At 52.6% G+C, this 15,823-nt stretch overlaps 1 protein-coding gene across 2 annotated transcripts in view; it reads left to right on the forward strand.

Moving 5' to 3' along the window:
- The window catches only part of SEMA4F (ssemaphorin 4F), a 132,408-nt gene that overhangs the window by 42,472 nt on the left and 74,113 nt on the right, over nt 1–15,823 (forward strand). The window contains exons 2-3 of one of the 2 annotated variants that reach the window (XM_069202859.1): nt 11,593–11,744; nt 15,305–15,364. In XM_069202859.1, the coding sequence (XP_069058960.1) occupies nt 11,593–11,744; nt 15,305–15,364 (212 nt within the window). Of the gene's footprint in view, nt 1–11,592; nt 11,745–12,219; nt 12,354–15,304; nt 15,365–15,823 lie in introns of those variants that run through there. The other variant, XM_069202933.1, reaches the window with a different exon arrangement.

The following is a 15,823-nucleotide window of genomic DNA, read 5'->3' on the forward strand; positions in this document are numbered from 1 at the left end:
GGGTTCCGAAGAAAAATAGGGAAGCCCCAGGGATGGGTGTGATATGGTCATAACCCTTGTGTCCTCGATGGGAGATCCTCGCAGGGCTCTGAAGGAAGTCTAGGGAGCTCCTAGGATGGGTGTGATATGGTCATAACCCTTGTGTCCTCGATGGGAGATCCTAGCAGGGCTCTGAAGGAAGTCAGAGGAGCTCCTAGGGTGGGTGTGATATGGTCATAACCCTTGTGTCCTCGAGTGGAGATCCTAGCAGGGCACCGAAGGAAGTCAGAGGAGCTCCTAGGGTGGGTGTGATATGGTCATAACCCTTGTGTCCTCGATGGGAGATCCTTGCAGGGCTCTGAAGGAAGTCTAGGGAGCCCCTAGGGTGGGTGTGATATGGTTATAACCCCTGTGTCCTCGATGGGAGATCCTAGCAGGGCTCTGAAGGAAGTCCGAGGAGCTCCTAGGATGGGTGTGATATGGTCATAACCCTTGTGTCCTCGATGGGAGATCTTGCAGGGCTGTGAAGGAAGACGGGGGGGCTACTAGGGTGGGTGTGATATGGTTATAACCCCTGTGTCCTCGATGGGAGATCCTAGCAGGGCTCTGAAGGAAGTCTAGGGAGCTCCTAGGATGGGTGTGATATGGTCCATAACCCCCTTGTGTCCTCAATAGGAGATCTTTGCAGGGCTCTGAAGGAAGACAGGGGGTTCCTAGGGTGGGTGTGATATGGTTATAACCCCTGTGTCCTCGATGGGAGATCCTTGGGCTGTTATCTGTGTGATCACAGCAGCTTACATTGTGTTCGTGTGTGAGTGTGTTTCTGTGATCGCACCTTGGGCTGTATCTTTGTGTATACAGCAGCTTACACTGTGTGTGTGTGTGTCATCACAGCTTGGACCGTGTTTGTGCAATCATTGCTTGTGCGGTGTATTTGTTTGATCACACTATAAGGCTCTGTTTGTGTGATCGCAGCAGGTTACTTTGTATGTGTAGAGGACAGTCTATGCTGTATGTGTTTGTGGAATTCTCCCTCAGCCGTGTGTGTTTGTGGTCTGACCATGGGTTGTGTCTGTGTGATCACAAAGCTAGCCCTGCGGATGTGTGTGTGTGGCCCATCTATGCTGCTTGTGTTTGTGGAACGAGATGTGTGTGTGTGTTTACACAATCCATGCTGTGTGTGGTGTGTGCGCCCAGGGTGAAGGCCAGGAAGTGTGTGTGTGCATGCGTGTGGCCCTCCCCCCTCCTGGGATGTGTGTGCACAGGGTGTAGGCCAGGCCCTGGCTGCTCTCCCAGTTCCGCCACCAGCAGGGGTAGGGTGTGTCCTTCTGACACTGTTAGGCCCCGGCGGTGCCTGGCACTGAGGGCAGAACTGGAAATACCTGTCTCTGCCCCCCCCCCCCCAGGTGCTTCTTGGCCCCGCCCTCTGCAAGAATGCACAAACACCAGATACAGCTGCAGGGCCCTGGGCTCCTGAGAGTGCAGGGGAAGCCTGTGTGCCTCACCGTGCATGGGGGAGGCCCTCTGTCCCCCCAGTAGAGGCCGGGGCTCCTCACTGTGCATGGGGGAGGCCCTCTGTCCCCCACCAGAGGCGTGTGTGCCTCACTGTGCATGGGGGAGGCCTGGAGGAGGCACTCTGTCCCCCACCAGAGGCCTGTGTGCCTCACCGTGCATGGGGGAGGCCCTCTGTCCCCCCAGTAGAGGCCGGGGCTCCTCACTGTGCATGGGGAGACCCTCTGCCTCCCAGTAGAGGCCGGGGCTCCTCACTCTGCATGGGGGAGGCCCTCTGTCCCCCACCAGAGGCTTGTGTGCCTCACCGTGCATGGGGGAGACCCTCTGCCTCCCAGTAGAGGCCGGGGCTTCTCACTGTGCATGGGTGAGGCCCTCTGTCCCCCAATAGAGGCCAGGGCTCCTCACTCTCCATGGGGGAGGCCTGGAGGAGGCCCTCTGTCCCCCAATAGAGGCCGGGGCTCCTCACTGCATGGGGGAGGCCCTCTGTCCCCCAATGTAGGCCAGGGCTCCTCACTGTACATGGGGGAGGCCCTCTGTCTCCCAGTAGAGGCCGGGGCTCCTCACTGTGCATGGGGGAGGCCTGGAGGAGGCTCTCTGTGCCCCACTAGAGGCCAGGGCTCCTCACTCTCCATGGGGGAGGCCTGGAGGAGGCTCTCTGTCTCCCAGTAGAGGCCGGGGCTCCTCACTGTGCATGGGGGAGGCCTGGGGGAGGCTCTCTATCCCCCCACTAGAGGCCAGGGCTCCTCACTGTGCACGCGGAGGCCTGTAGGAGGCTCTCTATCCCCCCCACTAGAGGCCGGGGCTCCTCACTGTACATGGGGGAGGCTCTCTATCCCCCCCTCTAGAGGCCAGGGCTACTCACTGCGCACGGGGAGGCCTGGAGGAGGCTCTCTGTCCCCCCCCCACTAGAGGCCGGGGCTCCTCACTGTGCATGGGCGGAGGCTCTCTATCCCCCCCACTAGAGGCCAGGGCTCCTCACTGTGCATGGGGGAGGCTCTCTATCCCCCCCACTAGAGGCCAGGGCTCCTCACTGTACATGGGGGAGGCTCTCTATCCCTCCCACTAGAGGCCAGGGCTCCTCACTGTGCATGGGGGAGGCCTGGAGGAGGCTCTCTGTCCCCAATAGAGGCCGGGGCTCCTCACTGTGCATGGGGGAGGCCTGGAGGAGGATCTCTATCCCCCCCACTAGAGGCCAGGGATCCTCACTGTGCATGGGGGAGGCCTGGAGGAGGCTCTCTGTCCCCAATAGAGGCCGGGGCTCCTCACTGTGCATGGGGGAGGCCTGGGGGAGGCTCTCTATCCCCCCCACTAGAGGCCAGGGCTCCTCACTGTCCACGCGGAGGCCTATAGGAGGCTCTCTATCCTCCCACTAGAGGCCAGGGCTCCTCACTGTGCATGGGGGAGGCCTGGAGGAGGTTCTCTATCCCCCCCACTAGAGGCCAGGGCTCCTCACTGTGCATGGGGGAGACCTGGAGGAGGCTCTCTATCCCCCCCACTATAGAGGCCAGGGCTCCTCACTGTGCATGGGGAGGCCTGGGCGAGGCTCTCTATCCCCCCCACTATAGAGGCCAGGGCTCCTCACTGTGCACGGGGAGGCCTGGGGGAGGCTCTCTATCCCCCCACTATAGAGGCCAGGGCTCCTCACTGTGCACGGGGAGGCCTGGAGGAGGCTCTCTGTCCCCCCCCCACCTAGAGGCCAGGGCTCCTCACTGTGCATGCGGGAGGCTCTCTATCCCCCTCACTATAGAGGCCAGGGCTCCTCACTGTGCATGGGGGAGGCCTGGAGGAGGTTTTCTATCCCCAAACTAGAGGTCAGGGCTCCTCACTGTGCATGGGGGAGGCACACTATCCCTCAATAGAGGCCAGGGCTCCTCACTATATATAGGTGAGGCCTAGAGGAGGCTCTCTATTCCCCCCCCCCCCCCCCCCCCCCACACTAAAGGCCAGGGCTCCTCACTGTGCATGGAGGAGGCCCTCTGTCTCCCAATGGAGGCCAGGGCTCCTCACTCTCCATGGGGGAGGCCTGGAGGAGGCTCGCTGTCTCGACCTAGAGGCCAGGGCTCCTCACTGTGCATGGGGGAGACCTGGAGGAGGTTCTCTATCCCCCACTAGAGACCAGGGCTCCTCACTGTGCATGGGGGAGGCCTGGAGGAGGCTCTCTGTCCCCAATAGAGGACGGGGCTCCTCTGTGCATGGGGGAGGCCTGGAGGAGGCTCTGTATCCCCAGAACCTGTGGTTCATTTGATGGGTGTCCCCTGTAGTGAACCTCCGGTGGTCTGTGGTTAATCCGGCTTTTGAGGTGGTTCTCCAGGTGGCGGTGTGGTTTTTGTAATGGCGCCCCTCTAGTGGTCTGTGGTGGAGGCGATTTCTGTGGTGGTTGTTCATGAGTGCTGCCTGAGGTCAGCCTATGAAAAGGCCTTGTGGTGCTGGCCCTCCTGGGTGGTCTGTGTTGGGGGCAGTCTCTGTGGTGGTGGCCCTGCCAAGTAGTCTGTGGTGGAGGCAATATCTGTGGTGGTTCCTGAGTGCTGGCCAGAGGTCAGACTATTAGAAGGCCTTGTAGTGCTGGCCCTTCCGATTGGTGTGTGGTGGGGGCAATCTCTGTAGTGGTGGCGGCCCCGCCGGGTGCTCTGTGGTAGTGGCCCTGTCGGGTGGCCTGTGGTGGAGACAATCTCTGTGCTGGTTGTTCCTGAGTGAGAGAGGTCAGACTAAAAGAAGGCATTGTGGTGCTGGCCGGGTGGTCTGTGGTGGGGGGCAGTCTCTGTGGTGGTGGCCCCACCGGGTGGTCTGTGTTGGGGGCAGTCTCTGTGGTGGTGGCCTCATCGGGAGGTCTGTGGTGGAGGCGATCTCTTTGGTGGTTGTTCCTGAGTGCTGCCTAGAGGTCAGACTATAAGAAGGCCTTGTGGTGCTGGCAGGGTGGTCTGTGGTGGGGGCAGTCTCTGTGGTGGTGACCCCGCCAGGCGGTCTGTGGTGGTGGCAGTCTCTGTGGTGGTGACCCCCGCTGGGTTTACTGTGGTAGTGAACCAGCCGACTGGTCTGTGGTGGCGGCCTCATCGGGAGATCTGTGGTGGAGGCGATCTCTGGGGTGGTTGTTCCTGAGTGCTGCCCATAGGTCAGACTATAAGAAGGCCTTGTGGTGCTGGCTGGGTGGTCTGTGGTGGTGACAGTTTCTGGTGGTGGCCCCGTCGGGAGGTCTGTGGTGGAGGTGATCTCTGGTGGTTGCTTCTTGAGTGCTTCCCAGAGGTCAGACTATAAGAAGGCCTTGTGATGCTGGTCCTGCCGGGTGGTCTGTGGTGGGGGCAGTCTCTGTGGTATTGGCCCCGCTGGGTGCTCTGTGGTGGTGGCCCTGCCAAGTGGTCTGAGGTGGTGACCCCACTGAGTGGTCTGTGGTGGGGGCAGTCTCTGTGGTATTGGCCCCGCTGGGTGCTCTGTGGTGGTGGCCCTGCCAAGTGGTCTGAGGTGGTGACCCCACTGAGTGGTCTGTGGTGGGGGCAGTCTCTGTGGTGGTTCTTTTTGGGTGCTGCATTTCATTATAAGAAGGCCTTGTGGTGCTGGCTGGGTGGTTCGTGTTGGGGGCAGTCACTGTGGTGGTGGCCCCATCTGGAGGTCTGTGGTGGTTGTTCCTGAGTGCTTCCCAGAGGTCAGACTATAAGAAGGTCTTGTGGTGCTGGCCCTGCTGGATGGTCTGTGGTGGGGGCAGTCTCTGTGGTGATGGTCTGGGTCTAGTGTGGGTGGCTGACGATGATCACTGGTGGAATGACACCCGTGTCAGTGTCCTCTGGTGTAAGTGATATTCTCGTGGTAGTACCAGCTTTGGGTGGATTGGTTACATGGATTACATTCCATATTTGTGACCAGATTTATTTATTTTCAGTTTTATGTGGCACAGACCTGTCCTGATGGGGTATCCGACGCCCTCGATAAAGCGCTTCATTACCTAAGTATGCGTTGTAAGGCACAGTAATGGCCCAGCAGCCCAGGCTCTGACGGGAACTCCTTTTCAGGCGGCAGCGCACATGTGAGCCGACACCGCCACCAATCACAGCAAAAAGTTAGCCAATGACTGAAGGGGGCTGGCCCATTGCAACGTGCTGCCTCAGGCACTGGAAGAAAAATGCGAGTAACAGAAAAACAGACCAATGGGTGAAGAGGCCGGATTCTCTAGGAATGTATTTTTGTGTTTATTCTTAGTATCAAACCTTTGGAAAACATGAGTCTGACGCGATAGCTAAAGCCATTAGGACCCAAAATATTTAATTTTTGAACTTGGCGAGCCAGATTTCAAGGGCTAAAAATGCACACAAAATCCAGCAGAATGGACATTATAGGACGGGCGGGTGCAGTATCAAACTGGCAGGTTTGGAGGTTTGTAGTGGGCAGAGCTTCAGCTTCGAAGGGCTGCACATTTACTGTCACCCATCGGATCATGCCATGCCACCGGATGGAGCCGGATACTTCCAAAGGTGTGGGAACGTGACGTTTCAACCACAAATTCCTCAGCCGACCCACTTTTCAATAAACCGCTTTCTTGGCATTTCATTAAGTACAGTCCTCCCATATAGCAGACTGCAGTGAGTGTTCAGAAACTCTCGTATGAAACTTAAATCGAGGATGCCTCGAAGTCCCTGCGGCTCTTCTCCCTCGTTGGCCCTACGAGGTAGAAGGGGACTTGTTGGCCCTACGAAGCGACTTGTTGGCCCTACGAGGTAGAAGATGACTAGTTGGCCCTACGTGGTGACTTGTTGGCCCGACGAGGTAGGAGATGACTAGTTAGCCCTACGAGGTATGGGGTGACTTGTTGGCCCTATGAGGCGACTTGTTGGCCCTATGAGGTAGGAGGCGACTTGTTAGCCCTACAAGGTATGGGGTGACTGGTTGGCCCTATGAGGCGACTTGTTGGCCCTATGAGGTAGGAGGCGACTTGTTGGGGTGTCAGGAGTGGAAGTGGTCCTAGTGTCAGGGTCCTGTGACCACCTCATGGCTCCATGAGGGAATCTCTTGTGGTCGACCAGATGCATCGAGGGATCTTCTGTGAGTAGAGTGTCTTAGCTGAACCTTCTTTAGACCTGGGGTTCTCTCACCTGTTTACATATCCAGCCTCCACCGGAAGCTGTTCTGGTGGGACCAGGAGTGGGGGGTGGTCCTAGTGTCATAGGCCTGTGACCAGTCTCTGGCTTCATGAGGGATCATAGAGGGCGACCAGATGCATCGAGGGATCTTCTGTGAGTAGAGTGTCTTAGCTGAACCTTCTTTAGACCTGGGGTTCTCTCACCTGTTTACATATCCAGCCTCCACCGGAAGCTGTTCTGGTGGGACCAGGAGTGGGGGGTGGTCCTAGTGTCATAGGCCTGTGACCAGTCTCTGGCTTCATGAGGGATCATAGAGGGCGACCAGATGCATCGAGGGATCTTCTGTGAGTAGAGTGTCTTAGCTGAACCTTCTTTAGACCTCGGGATCTGTCACCTGTCTACACTTCACATGGGATGAGGAGAGGAGGGTGGTCAGTGACCTGTGACCCGGGGGTTCTGTCACCTGTTTCAGATCTTCAGGGTGAACCTGTTTTCCTCACAGGTGACTGAGGTGATAAACAGCCCTTTTGCTAATGATCTCACTTGTGCTGTGAGGGTCACATCGTTTTCCCACAAAAGCTGCAGAGATTAAAGTCTTTCATTAAAGGAGGTGGGGGGGCGCTTCCTTCAAACACGGAGGTACTACACTAGCAGCAGAACAAGCTTCCCTCAAACACAGAGGTACAACACTAGCAGCAGCGGCAAGCTTCCCTCAAACACAGAGGTACAATCCTAGAAGCAGTGCAAGCTTCCCTCAAACACAGATATACAACACTAGCAGCAGAACAAGCTTCCTTCAAACACAGAGGTGCAACGCTAGCAGCAGAACAAGCATCCCACAAACACCTAGGTACAACAGTAGCAGCAGCGCAAGCCTCCCCTCAAACACAGGGGTGCAACACTAGCAGCAGCGCAAGCTTCCCTCAGACACAAGATATACGGCACTAGCAGCAGTGCAAGCTTCCCTCAAACACAGATATACAACACTAGCAGCAGAACAAGCTTCCTTCAAACACAGAGGTGCAACACTAGCAGCAGAACAAGCTTCCTTCAAGCACAGAGGTACAACAGTAGCAGCAGCGCGAGCTTCCCTCAAGCACAGAGGTGCAACACTAGCAGCAGAACAAGCTTCCCTCAAACACAGAGGTGCAACACTAGCAGCAGAACAAGCTTCCCTCAAACACAGAGGTGCAACAGAAGCAGCAGCGCAAGATTCCCTCAAACACAGAGGTGCAACACTAGCAGCAGAGGAAGCTTTCCTGAAACCCAGGGTAATCTTCGCTCAAACACAGAGGTGCAACACTAGCAGCAGCACAAGCTTCCCTCGAGCACAGAGGTACAACGCTAGCAGCAGAACAAGCTTCCTTCAAGCACAGAGGTACAACAGTAGCAGCAGCGCAAGCTTCCCTCAAACACAGAGGTGCAACACTAGCAGCAGAACAAGCTTCCCTCAAACACAGAGGTGCAACACTAGCAGCAGAACAAGCTTCTTTCAAGCACAGAGGTACAACAGAAGCAGCAGTGCAAGCTTTCCTCAAGCACAGAGGTGCAACACTAGCAGCAGAGCAAGCTTTCCTCAAACCCAGGGTAATCTTTGCTCAAACACAGAGGTGCAACACTAGCAGCAGCACAAGCTTCCCTCAAGCACAGAGGTACAACGCTAGCAGCAGAACAAGCTTCCTTCAAGCACAGAGGTACAACACTAGCAGCGGTGTAAGCTTCCCTCAAACACAGAGGTACAACAATGTCAGCAGAGCAAGTTTCCCTCAAACACAGAGGTACAACAATGTCAGCAGAGCAAGTTTCCCTCAAGCATAGAGGCACAACACTAGCAGGTGGAAGCTTCCTTCCAGCACAGAGATGTAACACTAACTGCCCCACAACCTTCCCTCAGATACTCAGGTGCAACACTAGCAGCGGTACAAGATTCCCCAAGATAGAGGTCAAACACTAGCAGCAGCGCAATCTTCCCTCAGACGCAGGTACAGCACTAGCAGCAGTGCAAGCTTCCCTCAAACACAGAGGTACAACAATGTCAGCAGAGCAAGTTTCCCTCAAGCATAGAGGCACAACACTAGCAGGTGGAAGCTTCCTTCCAGCACAGAGATGTAACACTAACTGCGGCACAACCTTCCCTCAGACACAGGTCCAACACTATCAGCAGAGCAAGCTTCCCTCAAACTCAGAGGTACAACACTAGCAGTGTTGCAAGCTTCCTTCAAACAAAGGTGCAACACTAGCAGAAGTGCAAGCTTCCCTCTGATACAGAGGTACAACACTTGCAGCAGCACATGCTTCCCGCATACACAGAGGTACAACACTAGCAGCAGCACAAGATTCCCTCAGACACGGAGATGGAACACTAGCATCAATGTAAGCTTTCCTTAGACGCACAGGTTCAATACTAGCAGCAGTGCAAGCTTCCCTCAAACACATAGGTACAACAATGTCAGCGGAGCAAGTTTCCCTCAAGCACAGAGGCACAACACTAGCAGTGGTGGAAGCTTCCTTCCAGCACAAAGAAGCAACATTCCCTCAAACACTCAGGTGCAACACTAGCAGCGGCACAAGATTCCCCAAGATAGAGGTAGAACACTAGCAGCTGCGCAATCTTAAATATAGAGGTACAACACTAGCAGCAACACAAGCTTCCTTCAGACTCAGGTACAACACTTGTTGCAATGCAAGCTTCTCTCAAACACGAGATACAACACTAGCAGCAGCGCAAGCTTCCCTCAAACACAGAGGTGCAACACTAGCAGCAGCGCAAGCTTCCCTCAAACACAGATATACAACACTAGCAGCAGAACAAGCTTCCCTCAAACATGAGATACAACACTAGCAGCAGTGCAAGCTTCCCTCAAACACAGAGATAAAACACTAGCAGCTGCGCAAGCTTCCCTTAAATACAGAGGTACAACACTAGCAGCAGCACAAGCTTCCTGCAAACACAGAGGTACAACACTAGCAACTGTGCTAGTTTCCTTGAAACACAAAGGTACAACACTAGCAGCAGTGCAAGCGTCTCCAACCACAGAGGTACAACACTAGCAGCTGTGCAAGCTTCTCACAAACACAGAGGTACAACACTGGCACCAGCGCAAGTTTCCCTCAAACACAGAAGTAACACTCTAGCAGCAGTGCAAGCTTCCCTCAAACACAGAGGTACAACACTAGCAGCTGCGCAAGCTTCCCTTAAATACAGAGGTACAACACTAGCAGCAGCACAAGCTTCCTTCAAACACAGAGGTACAACACTAGCAACTGTGCAGATTTCCTTCAAACACAGAGGTACTACACTAGCAGCAGAACAAGCTTCCCTCAAACACAGAGGTGCAATACTAGCAGCAGCGCAAGCTTCCCTCAAAAACAGAGGTGCAACCCTAGCAGCAGAGCAAGCGTCCCTCAGACACAGGTACAACACTAGCAGCAGCACAAGCTTCCTTCAAACACAGAGGTACAACACTAGCAACTGTGCTAGTTTCCTTGAAACACAAAGGTACAACACTAGCAGCAGTGCAAGCGTCTCCAACCACAGAGGTACAACACTAGCAGCTGTGCAAGCTTCTCACAAACACAGAGGTACAACACTGGCACCAGCGCAAGTTTCCCTCAAACACAGAAGTAACACTCTAGCAGCAGTGCAAGCTTCCCTCAAACACAGAGGTACAACACTAGCAGCTGCGCAAGCTTCCCTTAAATACAGAGGTACAACACTAGCAGCAGCACAAGCTTCCTTCAAACACAGAGGTACAACACTAGCAACTGTGCAGATTTCCTTCAAACACAGAGGTACTACACTAGCAGCAGAACAAGCTTCCCTCAAACACAGAGGTGCAATACTAGCAGCAGCGCAAGCTTCCCTCAAAAACAGAGGTGCAACCCTAGCAGCAGAGCAAGCGTCCCTCAGACACAGGTACAACACTAGCAGCAGCACAAGCTTCCTTCAAACACAGAGGTACAACACTAGCAACTGTGCAAGTTTCCTTCAAATACAGAGGTACAACAGTAGCAGCGGTGTAAACTTCTCCAACCACAGAGGTACAACACTAGCAACTGTGCAAGCTTCTCCAACCACAGAGGTACAACACTAGCAACTGTGCAAGCTTCTCCAACCACAGAGGTACAACACTAGCAGCGGTGTAAGCTTCTCCAACCACAGAGGTACAACACTAGCAGCGGTGTAAGCTTCCCTCAAACACAGAGGTACAACAATGTCAGCAGAGCAAGTTTCCCTCAAGCATAGAGGAACAACACTAGCAGGTGGAAGCTTCCTTCCAGCACAGAGATGTAACACTAACTGCAACCTTCCCTCAGATACTCAGGTGCAACACTAGCAGCGGCACAAGATTCCCCAAGATAGAGGTCGAACACTAGCAGCAGCGCAAGCTTCCCTCAGACGCAGGTACAGCACTGGCAGCAGTGCAAGCTTCCCTCAAACTCAGAGGTACAACACTAGCAGCAGTGCAAGCTTCTCCAACCACAGAGGTACAACACTAGCAGCTGTACAAGCTTCTCCAACCACAGAGGTACAACACTAGCAGCTGTACAAGCTTCCCACAAACACAGAGGTGCAACGCTAGCGGCAGTGCAAGCTTCCCTCAAACACAGAGGTACAACACTAGCAGCTGCGCAAGCTTCCCTTAAATACAGAGGTACAACACTAGTAGCAGTGCAAGCTTCTCCAAACACAGAGGTACAACACTAGCATCTGTGCAAGCTTCCCACAAACACAGAGGTACAACACTGGCACCAGCGCAAGTTTCCCTCAAACACAGAAGTAACACACTAGTAGAGGGGCAAGCTTCCCTCAAACACTGAAGTACAACACTAGATACAGAGTAAGCTTCCCTCAACCACAGAGGTACAATGCCAGCAGCGGCGCAAGCTTCTTCAACCACAGAGGTACAACAGTAGAAGCTCTAAAAGTGTGCCCAGTGTTCTGTACCCATGCGTCTACTTTGTGAAAGTTCTAACTGTCTCTACCTCGTGCGTAAGGCCATCTACTCATGCTTGTCATTTGCTTTCCTTGCAGAGGTAGAGCAACTGGTACAGAGATTCTCTGCTGAGGGTGTCACCAACTATAGCATCTTCCAGGTGGACAACGCCTCAAGAACGCTTTACGTTGGTTCCAAGGACGCCATTGTGTCGCTGTCGTTGGACTCGGTGGCACATGAGAAGAAGACGGTGAGTGTGGGTGGAGGTAGTGTCATGGGCGACATTGGGACCAGTGTTCTGGCTGATGGTGAGATCAAATGGGGTACATCTGGGGTCCATGAACTTGGGGTCAATGTGGCCCAGAGAGATCTCGAGGTGCAATGGGACCAGTGGGTGTACCCTTGGGTATTCTTTGGGTAACAGCAGGATCTTTGTGGGGGGTTCACACTCAACCGGTGCCCAAGGAAGAAGCAATAGACTAACAAGGTTTCAAGGAGAAGAATAAAAAAAATTCGAGCTTACATGATAAGAATTTTCAGTTCTATTTAGGACACGGAGGCAAGGTTTATGCTTCTCTCTCTTTACTCGGTAAAATAACAGCAGCCAGTCTCAACAATATAAAGTAAAAAACTACATGACCCATGGACTCCTAGTGTAACATAATCACATGGTCAATCACTATCAACCTCCTTCATTTTAACTTCCTCTTTCTTTGCAACAGAGCTGGCATAATAAGGAACATCAAACTTTCTGAAGTAGAACCATGTCCAACTGAAGATAAAAATCTCTACGTCCTCCAAAAGAAGGCAACCAAACTCTTGCTGTATCCAAAATCGAACAGTGCACCATCGCTTGAAGGTGAAACCTTGATACACTTTTTTGATAATTTCTGGTGAAAATAAAGATTACGAGCCGTAAAAACCATCCAGAGGAATAAAGTGATCAATCATATTGACGTACAGCGTGGGATTTCAGCATATAGTAACAGTTAAAAATATGCAAACAGGTCGATATATACACATCATCACCCAATCCGGGTGGGATAATCCCCGTCTTTGTGTCCGTAATAGAATTGATAAGACACTTTACTGATATTGCATTGGACATACTCTGCAACGTCTTGAGTCCAATTGGACGCACATGGGTGGATGATTTCCTTAGGTTTGAATGTTAATACCTTAGGGGTCTTGGAATGGCTTTCAAGTTGGTGTTCTACGTGCCTTTGCTTACTGGGCCCTGGAGTTACATTCTAGTCACGATCACAGTACCCACAGGAGTGAGAATCTGAATCGGACAGATCGATGTGTTCAGGCGATTCATCAGGAATAGCGTATAGGATTTGAGACGCACTAGACCCATACTCTTCTCTGACTGTTTTTCAAACGCTTCAGTATGGCCCCTATCTTCTAGCCTTCCTTTGCCAGGCTTAGTAAGCAGAGTATGGGAGTCCTCCGCAGGACTGAGGGGAGGTAACCATCCTTTTTGTCGGTCGAAGCCCTGAAAATGTTTGATGAGGGGCCCCAGGGTCTTTACTAAAGCTTTGTTTACCAACAATTGAACACTATTATCTAGTGCTTCAACCAGGTTCTCCTCTAGGGAGACTTGTTCATTCTTGCCGTAGGATTCCAAGTCATCCTCATTTTGATCATATTGAGCCATCATTCACAAGCCTGGGGCCACAGAGAGCCGAGTAGACTGCAGGTAAGGTAGTAGTGGTTACTACTAAGGGGTTAGTGCTCACCCCAGCAGGCGAAAGGATAGTTAATGTGTGGAGGGAGCCGCCTTTATACCACTCTATACAGTGCTTGAGATTGGAATTTTACAACCCTGGGCACATTCCCGTGTGCCAGGGCATAGTGGGAGCAAAGGTGCTTAAGCACTAGGGCACTGTGCTTGGCAATTGAGGTGCCATATACACTAGCGGGAAGAGTGCTGCTAAAGGCTTATAATCAATTCATCCGCTGCGTTCTTAAGATGTGTGGTGGCTTCGCTTATGCCCACCTATGCCCAGTCCCAAGGGACTAGAAAGAGGACTACAGCTGTTGTCCCGCTGGCAAGGAGCCAAGACGCGCTCCCAACCCTGCCCACTTTGTCCCCAGGGGAAGGTAACGATCAGTGGAGTGACGCGCTGGCTGAAGCAGTAGCGCGCTCCCCCCACAACACAATGCAATATCTTTGTCTCAACAAACACCAGGATTAACTGTTACAGTTCTGCTCACAACATTCTAAACGTTAACTCGGGCGAGACCTCGTCTCGACAGGCAGAGGGCTCGCACAGTGCTACAATCGTTGTTAACAATACAACATGTATAAGACAGAAAAAGGGTAAAATCACTTATCTGGCAGCAAAGGAAGAGGACGTTAAATTGGAGAAGGTGACCTTTATAGAAAGTGGTTGATAATGAGAGGGCTATGTGATTATGTTACACTAGGGGTTGATGTAGTTTTTAGGCCGAGCGTAAGTGTTCAGCCTCGTGTATACTTTTAGTACACTTCTTATGGCTTGAAGCAATTTAATTTGTTGGATGTAGTGTCCTTTAAAAATCCTTGCTCGCTAGTGGTCAGTTCTGCCTTTTTCTCCCTCCTTTTTTCTGTTTCAGAGTAGGGACTAACTACTGTATTATTCCACTTTGGTTTCTTTATCTGTTGCTGTGACGGACTATTTTAGTCATTTCTTTGGTACTCCCCTTTCACTGCCTGCGTTTTATTGCAGCATTCCGTTCCTCCCATCTCCTCCCATGTCGCTGACATTTGTTTTGGCTTTATTTCAGCGCTCTCCTCATTTACCTCTGGCTCCTCCCATAAGCTTATTTTACAAAAGAAACACCTGGTCCTTTAGCTCACTGCTTACGAAAGCCACAGTATGCCCTTTCTTGTAGAATGTAGCTGAACCTACAAGCAATGATGTGAAACTTGCTTTGCCTCGCGGAATCTCTCTCGCTCTCTCTCCAGGGCCCCTCCCTGCCAGCACTCAGGACACCCCGCACAGGGCACTGCTTATCTTCTTTATTGGGGCCATAAATCTTCTGAGGCTGCTCTGCTCTTTGAAATACAAGTAAAGAATTCTTGCAAGAAGACTCTTCATTCTGTTAAAATAAAAAGAAGATGCTTTTCCAGCCTTATTTTCCAATTTCTGTTCAGATTTCTGATGTCAGTAGCTGCCAGTGACCCCTAAAACATGGCAGGAAAAGACAAAATTATGAGCCAGGTTTGACCAATTTATGTGGGAAGAAAACTCCAGTTCGAATTCACAATGCCAATAGCTCTAACTCAAGAAAACGCTCAGGCAAAGCGCTATGTTGCAGAGGGGGACCTCTTCTTTATAAGATGCGTGTTTGATCCAACAGAGATGTGATGTAGTGAGGATTACTGCATGGGGCAGTGGGGTGGGGTGACCATGTCTGCCCGGGGTGAAGCGGGTAATTCCTAGCAACACGTCTCATATTTAATTCATTTCTTCCACTAGCCACGGAGGGTAAACACTTTCATTTCAGTGAGCAGGAAGTGAGGGGCGAGGGAGCTGCCTGCCGTGTGAGAAGGTGGTAAATTGCCCTCGTACATTTTAGTCTGCGTACAGCTGCAGATTTACCACTTTTTGGAAGACACAAACTACCTCAGCAGTGCAATGGAGGGGATGCTTTGGGGCCAACAGGTGGTCTTTAAGATGGGGCAGGAACAACTTGGGTTCCAGGGAATGGCTTTGGGGCTAACTAGGCTCTACGACCTCTCATAAAACTATTTTTGGATTGTGCGCCTCGAGGCACTCATCTGCGTGTACAGCGCTTTCCCTAATGTCTGCTCTTTTGCAGATCCAATGGAAGGTGCCAGAGGATCATATGACGTCTTGTACGAACAAGGGGAAGAAACCGGTAGGTGGTCTTTTGTTTCTTCACCCCCTCCCCTGCCCCCTCCTGTCCTCTTTATCCCTCCCCCACCCCTGGTGTCCCCTTTACTCCTCTTGGTCTCCCCCTCCATGTCTCCCTCCTCTGACCCGCACCCTTGTCTCTCTCAGCCTTTGTATATAGCTTTAAAACCCATGCCCCTAAACCCTACTTCTACCTTTCTTCTCTATTCCTGCGCTCTCACCTCTTGCCCTGCCCCATTCTCATTCCATGCCCACCAAACCTACCCCTGCTCCCTTCCTCCTCTACATCTTACCTCCTGCATTCTCACCTCTTCTCCTGACCTACGTCTCCTCGTGCCTCCTCACTGCCTCTCCTTCCTTCTGATTCATGGGGTTCTCGACTGGCACCCCATGGCTTCACCTGTGCTGTGGGATGCACCGGTGGGCGCCAACAATGGCATAGTCTTTGGTGAAGCCTTCTGCA

This window comes from Pleurodeles waltl, chromosome 1_1 (genome assembly GCF_031143425.1).
Source record: "Pleurodeles waltl isolate 20211129_DDA chromosome 1_1, aPleWal1.hap1.20221129, whole genome shotgun sequence".
Classification (NCBI taxonomy): Eukaryota; Metazoa; Chordata; class Amphibia; order Caudata; family Salamandridae; genus Pleurodeles; species Pleurodeles waltl.